This window comes from Tachysurus fulvidraco, chromosome 25, assembly GCF_022655615.1.
Source record: "Tachysurus fulvidraco isolate hzauxx_2018 chromosome 25, HZAU_PFXX_2.0, whole genome shotgun sequence".
Taxonomy (NCBI): Eukaryota; Metazoa; Chordata; class Actinopteri; order Siluriformes; family Bagridae; genus Tachysurus; species Tachysurus fulvidraco.
In genome coordinates, this window is record NC_062542.1 from 5,573,128 (window position 1) to 5,592,351 (window position 19,224).

At 39.4% G+C, this 19,224-nt stretch overlaps 1 protein-coding gene across 2 annotated transcripts in view; it reads right to left on the reverse strand.

Annotated features, from left to right (window-relative positions):
- Positions 1 to 19,224, reverse strand: part of zfpm2a (zinc finger protein, FOG family member 2a) — a 143,981-nt gene that overhangs the window by 31,141 nt on the left and 93,616 nt on the right. For both annotated transcript variants that reach the window (XM_047808657.1, XM_047808656.1), the window contains one exon: positions 14,750 to 14,861. In XM_047808657.1, the coding sequence (XP_047664613.1) occupies positions 14,750 to 14,861 (112 nt within the window). The remainder of the gene's footprint in view (positions 1 to 14,749; positions 14,862 to 19,224) is intronic.

Here is a 19,224-nt window from a genome sequence, read left to right on the forward strand (position 1 = left end):
GCTCCCTTTAGTGCTGAGGCAGCCGAAAAATGGAGATAAGATGAAAAAATGAGGCCAAACTGATGACACTGAGAAATAGCACAATTAATAGTTTTATTATAATGTATAATGTGTTATATCTAATTCAAGTCGAACTGCCTTTCCAACCCGGAGAGATAAGTGTTTTAACACACTCTTAATCGTTCAAATGAAGTCAGGCCTGTTATTTTTGGATTGAAAGAAGGAGTTGATCTCGCCGAACTCGGCATCGGGCTCCCCACTTCAGCTTGTCATCCTTATCGAGAGAGAGAGAGAGAGAGAGAGAGAGAGAGAGAGAAAGAGAGAGAGAGAGAAAGAGTGAGGGTGTGTGTGTTCCTCCTCTCATGGAATGCAGGAGCAGCTTTGAACCTTCTCTGCATAACCGGTAGGCATTCCATGACACACTCTGTGATAGTGTAAGGAACACACACACACACACACACACACACACACACACACACACACACACACACACACACACACACACACACACACACACACACACACACACACGGTTGCATACTCCCAAGCTGGGCAAAGACCCAACACTCCTTCATGTCTAGAGTGTTTCCTCTCCTGTACAGCCTGGGATGGGTCAGCAAGCTCAGATCTGCCCACACTGATACCGGCTGGGTGAAGGTTAGGTTGTATACTCTCTCTCTCTCTCCCTCTCTCTCTCTCACACACACACACACACACACACACACACACACACACACACACACACACACACACACAAACACAAAGACAGAGACAGGGTTGTTTTACCATCACTGCTAACCTTGCTGTAGTTGTGTAATACATACTTTAAATAGAGAAGCTAATGAATGTTCCAGCTCCAGAATGTCCCACAGCTCCACTTTACTAAAGCACACTGCAGGAAAGTTTATATAATGCTCAGTGTACTGCCATCATACTTTTGTGAAGGGGCGGGGTCTATGCCTCTGTCTGACCACGTTTAAGAGGTGTGGCCTCTGTCACATTTTAATGAAGGAGGTGTGGCCTCTGTGCATGTCAGTCTGAGTAAAGTCTGAGGCATTCTAATGAAGGCATCATGGTATTTGTTTCACATTCTAATGAAGGAGGTGTGGCCTGTGTGCCACATTTTAATGAAAAAGGTGTGGCCGCTGCTTCATATCCTAATGAAGTAGGCGTGGCCTTTGCTCCACATTTTAATGAAGTGGGTGTGGCCTCTGTTTCACATTCTAATGAAGGAGGCGTGGCATTTGTTCCATATTCTAATGAAGGAGGTTGGACATTTGTTCCACATTCTAAATGAAGAAGGTGTGGCCTCTGCTCCACATTCTAATGAAGGAGGCGTGGCATGTGTTCCATATTCTAATGAAGGAGGTGTGGTCTCTGCTCCACATTCTAATGAAGGAGGCGTGGCATTTGTTCCATATTCTAATGAAGGAGGTGTGACATTCGTTCCACATTCTAATGAAGGAGGTGTGGCCTCATTGTGCCTGACCCTCTTCAAAACTTCAACACTAGCTGCACAATATTGAGATCTTAAAGTATTACACAGAATCATATAATCCCTAACGTCTACGATTATGAAGCATTTAAGCATCATATTGACTCATTATTTAATGATATTTCTGCCTCTGAGAGCTAAATCTCTTTAAGAAGACGGACTGGCAGTGTATAGCTAACATAATTCATACTGAGACAAAAACCTGATAAGATTAATTAAGGCACTCACAAACTCTTCATGAAAAACCAGCAGATTTTCACTGACTTTTAAATTCACTGGGGTCTAAAAGTTCCAGTTCAACCGGCAGGCAGGATGTTTGCACTACATACAGCTATAAAAACATGGTGTTAAGAAAAAAAAAAACTAGCAGTACATTAAAGCGTTTCCGATGTCGATGCCCCTTCAACTTTGCAGCCTCTCCTGGCAGAAAATCGCCGTTAATCTGTTTCCCAGAGAGCAGAATTGGCCTCCTTCATGACCACTTTGTGAAGCTGGTCCCTCTTTGAATAATTCATGTTGGAAGAGCCACAGGCGAACACACACCCGGGTCTTCTGACGTCCTGAAATATCTCAGCTATGAGAAATCCATCAGTGAATATAACACGTCGCAGGCCCAGCTTCAGCTTACCATCGAAACCAGCATTTCAGGCATCAAGCCTCTAATTCAATTACATCGTAGAAAGCACTGGCAATTCATGAGAAATGTTCAGCCTGCCTTCTACCACCGCCTTCACGTACTCAGCTGTAATTAAAGCCTCCGTCTCTCCATTTTCCCCCAGTTTTAAAGTCCAGATCTGCTATTTGCTTTTATCAGAGAGACATTGGGGTGCATGTTAGTGCGCCTCAATGAAATAAATGTTTCGCATTATTATTTTCACTCTGCTGTGAATAGGTTCATGTTGCCATGTACTATTTTTTTCCAGAGACTGCTTATGCTAGCGCGGCCCTTTCTCAATGTGACTCTGAAATTGGAATTACGTCGCCTTGATGTGGTCCGGCGAACAATACTATTGTGACAATGTTGTCTTTTTTCTTTCTGCTGCTGACAACTGCACCTTCTTTTATGAGGGTGGCTTGCTGACGTAAGTGCATCTACTGTATGTAGAGTGACCACACACACACACACACACACACACACACGCTCACATGATCACAAGCATGCACATCACTTAAAAAAAAAAAAAAAAGACCAGAGGAGATGCTAAACGTTCTACGTGTGCTTACTTACCAACTAATATATGACATGAAATTTTACTTGGACGTCGTCTATCTTTTTTTTGGTCGGAGAAACAAAGAAAGAAACCAAAAAAGCACGACCTTTTCTCAGACCGGTAGAACTGATAACTCACTAACAATTTCTTTTCTTTTCTTCTCTTCCTTCCCCCCACATATCATTTTTTTCCTCTCTCCGTTTGGCCCTGGTTTCACCTTGTTGAGCCGTTGCCCTTCCATTAAAGGTAGCAACGTCTGCCAGCTCGCTCGCAGCTTTCTCCGATTTGTCAGTCATGAAAGGAAAGCGGCTGGATGATAAATCTTATTTTGCCAGCTAAGGGCTTCTATCTCGCTGGGTGAAGAAAAATCCAGGGCCAAAAACACTTGCTGTTGCACGTTCGGGAGCGCCGGATTTAAGCCTTGTCCGCTCTGATCAAACCAGGATTTATGGAAGCATCATAACTCCCGACAACACCCAGCAGCTTATTAATTTTATATATTTCTGTCTGTTCCCTGATATTTCCAGCCCTGACAGTCACTCAAGATAAGCCAAAAGCCCTCTGACAGGATAGAGTGTATATATATTTTTCACTGCTCCCTCTCTCTCTCCCTCTCTCTCTCTCTCTCTCTCTCTCTCTCTCTCTCTCTCTCTCTCTCTCTCCATTGAATAGGTTTTAGCTGAGACCTTGAGAGTGCCTTGCGGTGGTTTGATTTGTTGTCATCTTTTTTTTGTCTTCTCAACCGGTTTTCAATCAACTTGAGCCCTAAAGAGTGGACAAGCTCTCACAGATACGTATTGTACATGCACGAATCATGTCAGGAACAAAAAACGCCAAAGCAAACAAACGCAGAACGACGTGCTAATTAACCGGTAAAGAGCCTGAAGACGTTGTGTTGCTGCGTCTCAGGAGCCCTATGGGATCAGTCGTATGTTATGTATGTATTGTATTAATGTATTTAAGCCTAAATCCCTAATTAGTGACATTATGGTGTGTAAGCAGAGGTCTCCGTTTTCCCCGATGCATGCTTACAGTCCAGATTAATTGTATGGCTCATGGTATACATTCTGTACTGATCAAATAAAATCAAAACAAATAAAATAAAATAAAATAGCAATAAAATAAAATGATTATTATCAATCAAATCATTATTAATAAAAGGACAGCAACAATCTACCTTGAAAAACAAACAAACAAACAAACAAACAAATATTTCTTAAAAAATAAATAAATGCACGGAAATATAAAGCTGTTCTGGGTTTTAGAAAAAAAAACTAAAACTTATGGTATCTAAATTAATATTACTAAATGAGTCATTAAATTAAGGTGCAGTGATGCACAATGTTTTTTTAAATACAATCGATCATTAAGTTAAAGGTACAGTTTGTCAGATTTTAAAATGAATAAATAAACAATTATTAAAAATATAGAGACAGAAACTACCTTAAGAGGAATCAGATGCATCACAACACACATCGTCCTCTTCTAGTAGTCTTTACGATTACAGCAGCAGCTCTACAGTCTCCAGTCTCCAGTCTGCAAGATTTCCCAGTGATGTATAGTAGGAAGCGCAGATTTTATCAGACATACCATATGCAGTTTCATTAAATTGGCTTGCCAGTCTTGTTTTAAACTGCATCATTTACAACTGCGATTCATCTCGTAGGCAGCAGAGGGCTCTAAATAATAATCTAATAATAAAAAAACAAAAAAACTAAACAGTTAATTTATCGTCTTTTGGTGAGACTGTTGTTGATTTCTGGGCTCATCAATAGCTGCATGAGTTCAACGACTGTCAATTTTCACGATCCTCAATAAGCCAGGATGACCTCTGGCATGTAATGTTTATGAGAGCATTATAGCCACGTTATGGTGCCATTCACAAAGACTGGACAGATGGTGCCTCCTATCATCTCTCTCTCTCTCTCTCTCTCTCTCTCTCTCTCTCTCTCTCTCTCTCTCAACACAGTATAACACACACTACAACAGTTCCGCACTCCACACAGTGCCCCATCAGAGTATTAGCGGGTGTGCACTCGTCTCTTCCATCACGCTCCTAGCATAAATGGCAACGACAGCTGAAAAAAAAAAACGACCTACTGTAGAAAGTGAAAAGAAGAGAGAAGCGGTAGACTACAGATGGTATAACATCCTTTTCTGTACACGAACACACACGCACACGAGGATGGATGGCGCTGTCTAGGCGAGCAGACACACTCTGTCATCCCGTTTCGTGTACCTACAGCAAGGCTGCACTCCGTGTCCCGTCACACCTCCTCGGAGAGGTCACGAGTGTGTGTTTTTCACTGTTTCTTTCTTTAAAACACACATCGGTTGAGACACAGCATCCTGAAAGCCTCATCACATCTGCTGTTACAATACAATCGTGGTTTATTGTTTGGGCTCTTTTGTGTGTTGCATGGAGGACAAAGTCCTGTTTTCGACACAAACGCAAATTTATACTAGAATTAATAAATTTATACAAAAATCATCTATTATATCAGAAAACAATATAAAGCTGTGGATCAGTGCAGCGGGACTTTCTTTTTATTTTTCCTACAAATGAAAAATGTCGTTTGATGACAAAATATAATAAACTGTGGTGTAAAGACTGATGTCTGTAGAGTCAGAGAAACTACGTGCATCTCAGTGATTTCTCCAGTATTTTATTAGATGACTATATGTGGCGTTTGAGGACAAGAACCTCCTCATCAATACACAATTGTTAGACAGTATATTTATAATCACACCCTCCAGTGTCACCCAAATGAGGATGAGGTTCACTTTTGAGTCTGGTTCCTCTCAAGGTTTCTTCCTCTTCTATCTAAGGGAGTTTTTCCTCACCACAGTCACCTCAGTCACCTCAGGCTTGTTCATTGGGGATAAAAACAAACACACTTAAATAGAAGTCTAATATTAATCTTTGTTTTATATTAATCTTTGTATAATATAAAACCTTTTGTAATATATTTCTTCTGTTCTGTAAAGCTGCTTTGAGACTGTCCACTGTTCAATGTGCCATACAAATAAATTTGAATTGAATTTCAGTAAACAATTCCTCAAAGCTGCTCTGTATACAATCTCCATTGTTGAAAGCACTATAGAAATAAAACTGAGCAAAATAGAATTGAATTGTATTGCCTGACTCTCATTTTTTAGGGTTTGTAGCATTTCTTTACAAGGGTTATTACATCATAATATCTAAAGAGCCTATCAGGATCAATATGCAAATGAAGGATGTAAGAAAATAGCTTGTTTTCTTGCTTTCACTGGTTTAACGGGGTAAGGGGGCGGGGACGGGGGGTGTTTACGTGGCCGTATCTAATTAGCATTTTCATAGAGTCTGGATTTATTCATGAGGGATTTCTTTAGCTTAAAATTTTTCTATTTTGGAGGAAAATTGTCAGAACAGGTTTAGTTTCATTATATGGTTTAATATAATAATTGGCACCTTTTTTTTAAACAAAAAAGAGGCAATGTTACTCGATTAGAAACCTATATTAATGAGCTAATAATAGCTCTGGCTATATGCTACTTTAAACAAATCCAGTCTTATTTTCGATACACTATATACATTACCTGATGATAATGTTTGTGATTTTAAGGAATTAAACAGGACAGCTTACCTGTAAACCTTTTATTCAGTACACCAGGCCTCCATATTGAATCAATTTTTCATACTCTAAATGCACATTGGTTTCTGAGCACTATCAAAACAGCACATAATCACATTAGCTTTTGGAGATTAATTATTTAGTAGATATTCTCTATTGTGGGCGCTACGTGGAGTAAAAAATCGACCAGCGGGGGGAAAAAAGATAGTAAATCCACTTATCCTGATCTCCAAATATACTGGAAGATAACCACCAAGCAAATGATGCACTATTTAAAAAAAATGAGTCACAGAAGAAGTACGTGGGTGAATTTTCCTGATTTAGATTCTCTATCTTTGCTCTTTAAATACACAATTGCATGTAGAACTGAAGTGTGAAAAATGACAAAATGTTAGAGGAATTAAAAATGTAATGTACTGTAATGATTAGGGGGTTTAAAATGGAAAGCGGATATCTAAGGAGAAGTCCTAATGCAGTCTTGAAGGCTTAAGGAAAGAACTTGTTTATGTATTTTATTGTTTTGTTTTTTTTCTTTCAGTTTGCTGATCTATTAGCTACAACCAGAGCGTTTGTATGGGGGTGGATATATGTGTGTGTGTGTGTGTGTGTGTGTGTTCTGTTAAAAGCTCCTGCTCCCACATTGACACAAAGCGTGCCAATCGATACACAAGCATTTCTCACCATCGATTATATAATTATGCTGGGTTAAATCATCGCGCCTACGCAGACCTTTAAAGGATGGACTCTAAACACACTATACATATACTCTCTCGCTCTCTCTCTCTCTCTCTCTCTCTCTCTCTCTCTCTCTCTCTCTCTCTCTCTCTCACACACACACACACACACACACACACACACACACACACAAAGCTGTGGCACTCCAGGTTGCAGGTACTTCACAGGGCTGATTACGATGCCGCTGGGGTGCTTTACATCACTCTTATTAGCCCCTGTGCTACACAATAGGATCATAATTAATGGCAGCAGCAGGACCCTGCTTGATCTTTACACGCTCTCTCTCTCTCTGTCTCTCTCTCTCTCTCTCTCTCTCTTTCTCTCTCTCTCTCTTTGCTTTTCAATCTTTTATAAATCTTTCTAGCATTAATCGTTTGGCAACCCAGAAATGAAGCAAATGGGGCACTTATTTGCATACCTATATTTATTAGACTGGGAGCAAACATACAGTTTTTATTTGAATAAAAATAATTAACTGCTTTTTCCTGTAATTTTCTCAACATCCCTGTAAACAAAACACAACTTGAGACGGAGTGAAAATGCCTCCCACTTTGCTGCTGTGACGTTGCTGCATTAATTATTGATCAGATCGTTCAAAGATTTCAAGTCTCTGTTTAAAATGGAAGAAATATTGTAGTGAAAATGAAAACTCCCCAACTTTCACACAAAATTAGATGTGATGGCACTAACACAAATAAAATCTGTCAAATCAACCTTAAGCCAATGAACTGTTTTTGTTTAAACTTTTAAAACTATGCATGTAAAGTTTACCTTAAAAATTCTTTGAGTTTACCTTTAAAATTCTACCAGTTGTAGCTATAACTTGACAAAACTCTGAACTTAGAGTGTAGCTAAATGAAAAATTCTACAAGTGACAAAAGTATGCATATAGATTGGCAGGAATGTTTATGTATTTATTTTTAATACGTTGTAGCTACAAATTGTGGAAACTACACAAATAAAGTGTGGCTAGATGAAAATTTCTACAAGTTGTAGCTACAAATTATAGAAACTATACACATAGAGTACGGTTGATAAAAATCTGTCTACAAGTTGCAGCCCTAAATTGCCAAAACTATACACAATCAGCAAGGTTGAAGAAAATTTCTACTAGCTGTGCATATAAAGTGTCAAAAGTATGCACACAGAGTGAGATGGCAATTTTTAATTATTTGTTTATTTATTTATTTATTTTTAAAAGGTTGTAGCTACAAATTGTTAAAACTACACAAATAAAGTGTGGCTAGATGAAAATTAATATAAGTTGTAGCTACAAATTGTTAAAACTACACACATACAGTAGAATGTGGCTAGATGAAAAAATTCTACAAGATATGTGTAGTAGCTAAACGTTATAAAAACCATGCACATGTAATTTAAGATATACTGTATAATTACATACACAGCAAATACACAAAATTTTTGTTCCAATTTACAATTTAGATCGTTTTTGCATTTAGGATCTGCAGTACTGTATGTAGCTGTGTACAGATCTATGAAAATATCCCTCAAAAACAGTATTATAATATAGTCTGGGGATAGAGGTGGAGCTTGTGTGTTAAATTCTGTATGAAGATTGCGACAACCGCAACAACACGTCTTGTGTAGAAGCACATTTCTAAACTCCTGAATTCTCAAATCTGATTGGTCTTCCAGCTCAGACTGGGTTTATAATAATACACTCATTCAAATACAAGGTCATGTCTACGAATCTCAACACCTTTGCAACAACTTTCATTTTTTAAATGTAATTTTTTAAAACAGGAGTCTCCACTGACAGAGTTTTGCTACACAGACCTAAAATGTTTTAATTAACATGCTGCATGTCTTATGTATATATATATATATATATATATAAATATATATATTAATATATATATACATATATATATATATATATATATAAATATAAACAAAAACGAACTTACGTGTTTATATGTGATAACAGGAAGTTGTTTTGTGGACTTTAAACAGACCATAAGGGATGAAAAATACAACGTGAAATTCATTCATTCATTTTCTACCGCTTATCCGAACTTCTCGGGTCACGGGGAGCCTGTGCCAGTCTCTCACACTCTCATTCACTCACACACTACGGACAATTTTCCAGAGATGCCAATCAACCTACCATCTTTGGACCGGGGAGGAAACCGGAGCACCCGGAGGAAACCCCCGAGGCACGGGGAAAACCTGCAAACTCCGCACACACAAGGCGGAGGCGGGAATCGAACCCCCAACCCTGGAGGTGTGAGGCGAACGTGCTAACCACTAAGCCACCATGCCCCCACAATTCTATAATTAATATAAATAAAAACACTGATAAATTGCTGCGGTGAAAGAGGAATAACACAGGTTAGGAAATGCTGTTATTGGAAAATATTCATCTACCTGGTGGTAATAGTATCTTCATGTTTTATTCCTGACTTCTCTTTATCGTTTATTTTTCCCCAAGAGAAGGATTTGACTTTATACACATGAGCATGACAAAAAAGCTTTTAAAAGGAAAACTTACATAGAGTAAGTCTGAAGTGGCGACTTATAGTGAGTGCACTATCTAGTGCACTATTCTGTAACCTATTTTTTTGCAACAATATAAGTAGTAGGAAGCAATTTCCAATTCATGCAGCCACTTCTTAAACATATTATCTCATACACTCTCTCTTTCTCTCTCTCTCTCGCTCTCTCTTTCAATCTTCTCCCCCCTCCTTCTCTTCCTTCTCGCTCCCTCTCCTCCAGTTGCACCAACCCTGACCGTGCGCACTTACCGCCTGGCTCAGCGTAATCAATTATTGTTGCGACAGAATCATTAATAATTTCCTAATGAAAACGATTCTGTTGATCTCTGTTGTGTTTTAATTAAACATAATTACACCGGCGCTCCGCACTGCGACGGGGACCCCTTCAGGGTACGACTAAGTTTTAATACACTGATAATGAATTTTTGACATTGTGTTCTGTTGTTTGGTTATTACGCACTCAGTTTGCCTGGCTTTGCAGATAGCAGATAATAACCCAGGCACCTCCTCACACTTTACCACCGTGACGCACCAAGGGGAGGTTCGAGCAAAGAAACAATTAAAACCTGCCCCTTTTTTCACAAGCGGCTTTTTCCCATATCTGTGCTTTGAACCTGACTTGGCTTTTAGTGTTTGACTGAACTTTTTTAATTCAAAAGGAGGAGTTTAGTGAATAGTTAGTGAAGTGAAGTGGAGAGCTGGAGTGTGTCAAATTTTCACCATTATACAAAATAGAGGTAGAGTGTTAAACATGATCGACATAATAATAGCTGATATTAATATTACTACAAATAACTCGAATAAAGAATTAAAACACCATGTACAGGCAAACTGTTAAAGGCAAATAATCAAATAACGAAGTGGTTTATAATTATTTTCCTGTGACAGCGGGACATTTCTATCCCTTTATAGTTACATTTAAAAAGTGAAATATTAGCGAAACAAGCTAGTTATGTTATACTATTTATATAACACTTTAATAATGTTCGTTTTATCAGCTATAGTCGCAATAGGATGTTTTAAATCTGTTAATAAATGCCATAAAACTCGTGATTTGTTCTGAAGCTGGGACTAGTGATGATCGACGTTTAACAAACCGACCGTGATCACTTGTTTATTACCTCATATTAATGTTCATATAAACTGATGAAAACATGTTTAAAAATAATTATAAGAGAGTAGAAAGTAACTGAGATTTGTTGAGAGAACGGTGATAGAAATATATGGTTTGTTTTCTGCCTCATTGATTAAAATGTTATTAAACCGATTCAAAGTGCACAAAAATACTTAATTTGACGATCACAAATGAATTAACAACAATAACTATATTCATTTGTTAAACACTTTATGCCTTTTTATGGTATAAAAATGTCCAAAATTCACAACGATGTCCAAAAACTATTATGTTTAGTATTAGGGACAGAGTTTAGTGTTTTCATCTTTCCTTACTTGATTCCTACGAGATCATACAAGCAGTAGGTTTTTAATGGCAACAAATTTCTAAACGTTTGTCAATAATTTGTCTGCTACTCGAATTAACGTTGCTTCGCCTCCGTCAGCTTTCGCTCGTAGTTAGCCGTGTTAACATGTCTGTGTGTAGGGTTTCTGTCTCGAGGGGGGTGTTCTGCTTGTGCGTGGGAGCTGAAAGAAGCTGCTGGAGTGTGTAGACGGTGTATTTGTGGCACTTGCAGGTGGATAATGAGTTATGGCGATGAAGTGTAGAGGTTAGTGCTGCCTGGATCGAGCCTCACTGTGAGGCTAATGCAAAACAAATGGCACTTGGCACACTGAGATACAGTAAATACTTATTCTATAATGTTCAGTTACACCTAAACAGAAAAAACTGTATATATCTGATGTATACTGTTTTTATATTTGTGGCTCAAGCGGTTAAGACTCTGGGCTGTTGATCGAAGGATTGGGGTTCAAACTCCGACTTTGCTGAGCTGCCACGGTTAGGCCCTTGAGCAAGGCCCTTAACTGCCATGGCTGTATCATGGCTCACCTTGTGCTCTGGCCCCAACTTGGGATTTGTGAAGAAAGATGTTTTGAGGGATGCTGTATCTTAGTGTTTAAGGTGTTGGACTACTGATTAGAAGGTGGTGAGTTCAAATCCCGGGTCCACCAAACGCCCCTGAGCAAGGCCCTTAACCCTCAATTGCTCAGTTGTAGAAAATGAGATAAAAATGTGAGTCCCTCTGAATAATAAGAGTCTACCAACTGCTGTAAATGTAACATATACTTACATTTACTAGACAAAACTCAAGTCCCAGTCTTGCACTTAACTCTAATTTGAAGCCTTCCTGTAGATGTAGCATGACACAAGACTGGATTTTGCTTGCTTGCTGTAGTTAATAGCCTGCAGTGTTCTATATATAGGTCGAAGCCTGTCCTGGTTGCTTGTAGCAACCCAAAGGGGAATCATTCTCACCCATTTATAATGAATGATGCCACACAGGATGCTGGGATACATTCGTTAGAGGGACATTTTCTATATATCCCTTATATAACACTTGGTTATGTATTACTCCTATTACACAGATTACACGTCCCTCCGTGCTGACGTAAGTACGAGCAACAAATTAATCGCCACAAACTACACCGAGTGTCTTCAGGCACTTCTGTTTATGCGATCGAGCCAAAATCGTACAGCTCTGCACTTTTTCTGGTCTCATATAGTCGGTCTAATGGCAAAAAAAAAAAGATTACACGTAATCGTCTTTAACAGCTTATCAAAACTTTAATGATTCAGCTGATAAAGAGCACAAAGTTAAGTAGCCGGTTAAGAGGATAACTCCCCCAGTGCAGTCTAGTGATTAGCCCAAGAAGAACCAGGAGGCTGAAAATCCGCCAGTTGCAAATCCCGCTTGTTCGCTCCGTTTCAGAACCCGAGTTGAGCTGAGTTATCCTTCACAATTCACCCGACTCCCGTCGCCATTTCTGTACCGTTATTTAGCTATTTATTTTTTTCAAATGTCACCCGTCGTCATCAGGCTACTTAGCTTGAGCTTCATGTAAAGCTTTAAAATCGTGGTGTCAATGTGGCGCGATCTGCAACAATGGAGCGCACTGTGACTCACCCACACGCGCTGTGATGGAAACGGGAGGCGACAGGGAGCCTCAGATCTCATCGCTGCGACTCTGTTATGTTTTGACAGCATGGGAAGGTTGTGTTGCTGTGCTGCTATAAAGATATTAAGATGATGCTGCTGGATATCGTATAATGCGAGCGGACGGGATGTAAAATTAAAGACGACTGTTAAACCTTTGTTATTATATCGTCATGTTTTCTGTTTTGAGCTTGAGCACTATATAGTATCAAAGTAATATTTGTCTGAAACCATGCTTATAAAATGTTGTGTGTGTGTGTGTGTGTGTGTATGTGTAATGGTGTAGTGTCTAATTCCAGACATGGATGCTAGTGTGGAAAATCTTTTACATAAATCTGGCACACCACCAAATAAAATTTTGACACCCTTTTTTTAAGAAATCATGAACATGTTTCAGCAGAAAGACAGGGCTGCGTCTCAATCAGCTCCATAGTTCACTATTCAGGGTGCTGATCGGGGAGTCCGCCACTTTAAGGGCTTTCTCTCTCTCTCTCTCTCTCTCTCTCTCTTTCTATCTCTAACTCTCAATTGCAAAAAATCTTTCTGACACTAAACCTCCCTAAAAATCCCACGATACACCACAAAGCCCAGCAAGCATCGATGCTCACTACAATCCTTTACTAGAAATGACGCAATATATTCTGAAGCCTCTCGGCTGGAAAGAACATGGCGGTCAAACCGAACCATGCAACAAATTTTTACTTTATTTGTCCTTCTGTACATGCTTTGTTTGAGTCTAGTGACTGTTAAGTGTTTATTGATTTAAAGAAATGTAAAAAATATTCACTAGCTAGCCTACGATCCTTCAAAAAGATATTTCTTGGGGTTTTTACAGTGACTGATGAGGATGTCACCAAAACTGTGGCATCAGCCTGATCGCCCATCGACTCCCACTGAGAGAGCTAGCGAGCTGATTGAAACACAGCCATGGATATGTTTTCTAATCCAGCTTTCTGCTATATGATACACATATCGAGTAAAATTTGTTAGTAAAAACAGTCAGTCTGAATACAGGTCTAAAACCTTGCAAGCCAAGTGTCGTGTCCTGTGACTTCCTCACACATCGAAGGCAACATTCGATCAACTTAGTCATCAACATAGTTACAGAATGTCCCATAAGTCTAATCCGCTGTGAATGAAATGAATGATATATTTATGTACAGTTCTCTCTTTTCACTTTAGGTGGTAAGCCGAATAAAAAAAAATCCCTTAAATATTTCAGGAGCGTAAAAATCTATTCAGGAACGTTTTTCAGAACTACATATTCCCCAGACCAGCGCTAGAGTCTCAGATCGAAGTTTGTTACGGTCGTCATGGTTACATGGTCACAGTGTACTGACCGGCTGCTTAACTCAATAACGGCGAAGTTTTCAAAACGCTCGTTATCATCTGCCTGTTCGCTTTCACCCAATCAGTTTTAATCTTTTTGTGTCTTCCTCTTCTGTCTGTACTTGCCTTAAATTATTTTAAAGCGACCTCCATTTCTCCATCATGATCAAGTTATAGTCCAGTACTGAGTTTGCTTATATAATGGAATATTGCTCTCTTTACTGGCGTAACTAGCATGTTCCTAATGCCAGAGGATGCCAGAGGATGCTGTAGCTTAGTGATTAAGCTGTTGGATCAGAAGGTTGTGAGTTTAATCCCAGGTCCACCAAGCGTCCACTGAGGGGCCCCTGAGCAAGGCCCTTAACATGCAATTGCATAACAGTGAGATAAAATGTACTGTAAGTCGCTCTGGATGAGGACATCTGCCAAATGTTATAAATGTAAACCTTTTTTAAATGCATGGATGAAGGCGCATTTTTTTGGCTCACCTTGCAACCTTTCTTCTGCTGTCTTTCAGCTCATAGTATGAATGTGATTAATAAATGCACAGACACTGTAAGACATTTTACTCATTTTCTAACACATCTATCTCAACATGTACATATGAATGAAGCAGGTCTTTCAAGGTGTATATATGTATATCGAAGATGGAGTGAAAAGAGAATGCAAGTGTTATGCGAGTGTGTTTGTGTGTGTGTTTGTGTGTGTGTGTGGTAGAGCGATAAACCTGGGATCATACCTTTGCTGTACACCACGCAGTTGTTTTTGTTGTCTTCTGCTCCTTGCCAAGTCACATCCAGCAGCCACCTGGGGCCTGAGCTCAAAACCACTGGGACTGGGGCCTTGCTTTTCTGTGGGAGGAGAGATAACACACACGCACGCACGCACGCACACACACACACACACACATACACACATACACACACAAAATACACAAGGCATTAACTTACTTCAGCAGTGATTAGAGAGCACATTATTAAGAGCATGATATGCTCAACTGGCACCCAGAGACGAACACGAACGCTTTTTATAACGCCGAAAAAGCGAATAAAACAAGGATCCCTCGTGTGAGCTTTCTTTTTTTTTTTCCTTCTCTTCTCCCTGAGACTTTTCAGGGCCTTGCAGGATGCACCAGGCTTTTACAAGAGCTGAGAATTATGGGAAAATATTTTGCACGGCGATCCCGGTGTCAGATCTCTCCCGATTAGCCACTGATCTCGGGTGCCTGGGAAAATTACGGGAAGAATGCAGATGGCTTTCGGCGGGGAAGAGAAAGCCGAGGTGAACTTTGGGCGCGTTGTCCAATTGCTTATCGGCTCCGCGGGCCGGGAAGAATTTAAAGAATCGGTCTCCATTTCAAAGGGCGGCGGAGGTTAGGTGCCGTAATGCACCGGCGAGTTATTCTGAATGCGCAATATCGTTTTTCTTCTCGGGCGCCGGGTCGAGCTTGAAGTTATTTCTCTAAATCAAAAGTAGTGAAATAGGGGGCATTACTCTCCATGTGCCCTGATGTGGACACAGGGCCACTGTGGCTGCCTGGCTGTTGTATTTATTCTCCACTTGATTTTTATTCAATTTGTACGTTTTTTTTTTTTTTTCCCAAAATGCCATTTCCACCCTCCATACAAAGGGCAATGAGAGCCTGGAGTACATCATGGCTGAGCTGCACTGCTGTTACAGTAGCTATTGCTATTACTGGCAGGCAAAATGTCAGGCTTTCTAGGCCATTACTTGCCAACCCTCGGGCTCTCCTTCATTAGAGCGGCGCTGAAATGGTTTAGCTAACAGAAAATGGGTGGCGTGCCGTCTCTCTCTCTTTCTCTCTCTCTTTTCCCCCTCTCTCTCTCTCTCTCTCTCACTCTCTCTCTCTCTCTCGCTCTCTCCTGAGACACTATTACTTCTTCCAGCACCTTTTTTTATTTTTCTATTCTTCTGACTGTACGGAACAGTTACATTACTTCTCTTTAATGAAATATGATGTAAAATCTAATGCCGTTCTTCACGTCGTCACGATCAGATAAGCGGATCAGAATTCTATAATTCATCACAACACACACACACACACACACACACACACACAAAAAAACAGCTTTCATCGAACAAATTGATGTAGAAAATAATGCAGATTCCATCGTCTACGAGTTTTATGGACGCAAACGTGATATAAAATGTGCCTGGATTCCGTTGGCTTTCAGAGACCTTTTTTTAACCTTGTTGGATAACTTTACACAGAATTTTAGTGGTTGAAGGAGTGGTTTAGTGGTTCGGAATCCGAAGTTCGAACAGAAAATTAAAAGAGGAAAAGCGACAGATGTGAAATGTTTCAATTTTAACATGAGGATACGAAAGCTAGTGTTAAAAGCCAGGATTCTTTAACTACCTCATGTTAGCGTACATAATTATTTCCTTGACTGTTTCTTAATACTAGCCGCCTAAAATATTGATATAAAAACATTTTTACGAGTTAAAAACATTTGTACAAAACATTTTGAGTCAGTTTTCTATAGAATTATGGTAGAAATCTGCCCTTATTTAGATAAGGACGACAGTAAAGTAGTAAAGTAGGTCAGTCTACCAGAATAAACCTGTGATGATTTAAATAAATAAATAAATAAATAAATAAATAAATAAATAAATAAAGCAAGTTCGTCCTGGTGGCTTAGTGATTAGCATGTTTGCCTCAATTCCCACGTCTACTTTGCATGTTCTCCCCATGCATTATGGGGGTTTCTTCCCCAGTTCAAAGTCATGTGTTGTGGTTTGATTGGCATCTCTAAATTGTCTGTACCGTATGAAAGGGTGTGTGATTATACCCTGTACCCCAAGTTCCCTGGGAGAGATTCTGGGTATCCTGTAAGCCTGTGTAGGATAAGCTCTACAGGATATAGACGAGAGGATGAATAGTGCTCCTCCTATACGTCTCTTATTTGTATTTGTATGTAGTAATTAAACATACTTAATGTTAAAAAAGAATAAATTAGTTCTGATGTCATTGGCATGAATGTGGCAACATGTTTACAGGGGATCCTGAGCGGTGCAATAGGGAAGTGTTTGCCTCTTTGATTGAGATGCAAACTTGGCCCCCTTGGTAGGGGTGGTATACTCTCTCTCTCTCTCTCTCTCTCTCTCTCTCTCTCTCTCTCTCTCTCTCTCTCTCTTCCTCTCTCTCCTGTCAATCACAGTGCCACTAGGCAATCATGGGTGTCTAAGCTCAGGTATGCAGAAGTGTAGAGAGGTATGAGGGAGTGTGTTTCCCCGCCCTGTGATGCAGAACGAGACTGGCCATAGTTGGTGTTTAGCTTTCATACAGTTAGGGAGAGAGAAAGGAATCGACAGATCTATCAAAATGAAAGACACAACAGATTTTTTTTTAAAAAGATTTCAACACTTACTGTAGTGATGCTGAGTTTTGTAGCTAGATACACTGTCGTGGTTTCTCTCTCTCTCTCTCTCTCTCTCTCTCTCTCTCTCTCTCTCTCTCTCTCTCTGTCTCTCTGTGTGTGTGTGTGTGTGTGTGTGTAGCCCCCCTTCTATCCACTTCTCTCTCTCCTCCCCCTCGTCTCAATGTTCTCTCGTTTTTCATCTCGACTCGCTTGCTGCTCGCCGTGTAAGAGATACAGTTTGCGAAACAGTGAAGTCAGCGGCCCAGTGATTACCAACCGATGCTCCAAATTCGCTATAAAATGAAAATCAATATTTCCACAAGTCGCTGCGACATAAAAGATAACCTTTATTGATTTTTCCCTGACTTAGGCTTGCGTGATAGGATCTAATATAAATTTTCAGCCGCTTGGATTTGTATCAGAACACGAGAGCAGGGGCTGCCGATAAAGTTCTACTTTCACATCCGATATATATATATATATATATATATATATATATATATATATATATATATATATATATATATATATATATTAACTTCCTCCCTTTTTTCCTTCTCCTCTCCTCTTCTACCCCTCCCCATCTTGTTCACAGAGCACACTATTTATAATTGGCCCTGTGCGAAAAAGCGCAAAGCTCCTATCAGGAATAGGCTCCAATGTTTTTTTTATTTTTTATTATTATGGGGAAGCCAAAGCCAGTTCCAGATAATTTGGAAATTTCAGGGGGGATTGTGATGGAGCTGATGGCAGCACAGGAACCTGTAATAGCCTGTGTGCCCGACTGATTAAATGTTGCTGTAGATGAAAGAGACCTGCCTTAGCTGCAATAAATTAACCGATTGCGCAAATCCCAAATCGCCGCTAATCCGCCCTTGATACGGTGATCCTCTGATCAGCTGAAGGAGGTGAGGAAAAAAAAAAGAGAAAGAAAACGGTAACGCTCTCGGTGTCTGTGACTTCTACTGAGCTAATGATAGCACCGCTGACCTTCATGACACGCAGAAGCCTTTTTAGTGCAGATCTTTACGCTCCAGGTCGCCACAAATCAATCCTGCAGACAGATGACTTGGAAGTATTTTTCTTTCTAGTATATTTTCCCCTTCTCTTTTTTCTTTCCACATGTTTTTATCTCTGACTGTTAACCATACGGACAAAAAAAAAAAAGATGACTCATAAACAGACGATAACACAAATTGTTCTATCCTCGTTGTGTGAATTGAGGTATTGTCTGAATTTGAATGAATTTTCTGCCGTTTTCTTTTCCTCCCTTTCTTTCCAAAGGACAAACAGTTTGTTTTAAACCTTTAAAGTTTACTTTTATTAAAAAGTAGAAATTAAACAAGCTAACATTTACATTAACATTCATTTAGCAACAGCGGTACTAGGATAGACGTGTGATCTGTTCAGATTAAAAGCAGAAAAAACAATAACCTGTTACAAAAATAAGAACAAAACAAGACGTAAACAAGACGAAGCAAAGACAACGCAAAGCAAGCGCAAAACAATAAACAACGTGAAGCCAAACCAAACAAATACAAACAAAAGAAGAAGAAAAAAAATCAATTAGTCAAAACAAAACCAAACCAAAAAAAGGTATAAATATTCAAACTGTTTTAATTAAAAGTGATGAAGTTAGCAGTCTTTTATTCCCAACATTACCTGTTTAATAGTTTCACGATTGTTGAGCCTTTTTTTTTTAAATTCATTCTATTTGTTTGATCCTTGTGTGTATCAGGTGTGTATATTTCTGTAACAGGTCTCATTAAGGCCACGAAGAGCTTTGTGATAACAAGGAAATATTTTATGATGTGGCCTAGAGAACTGACCT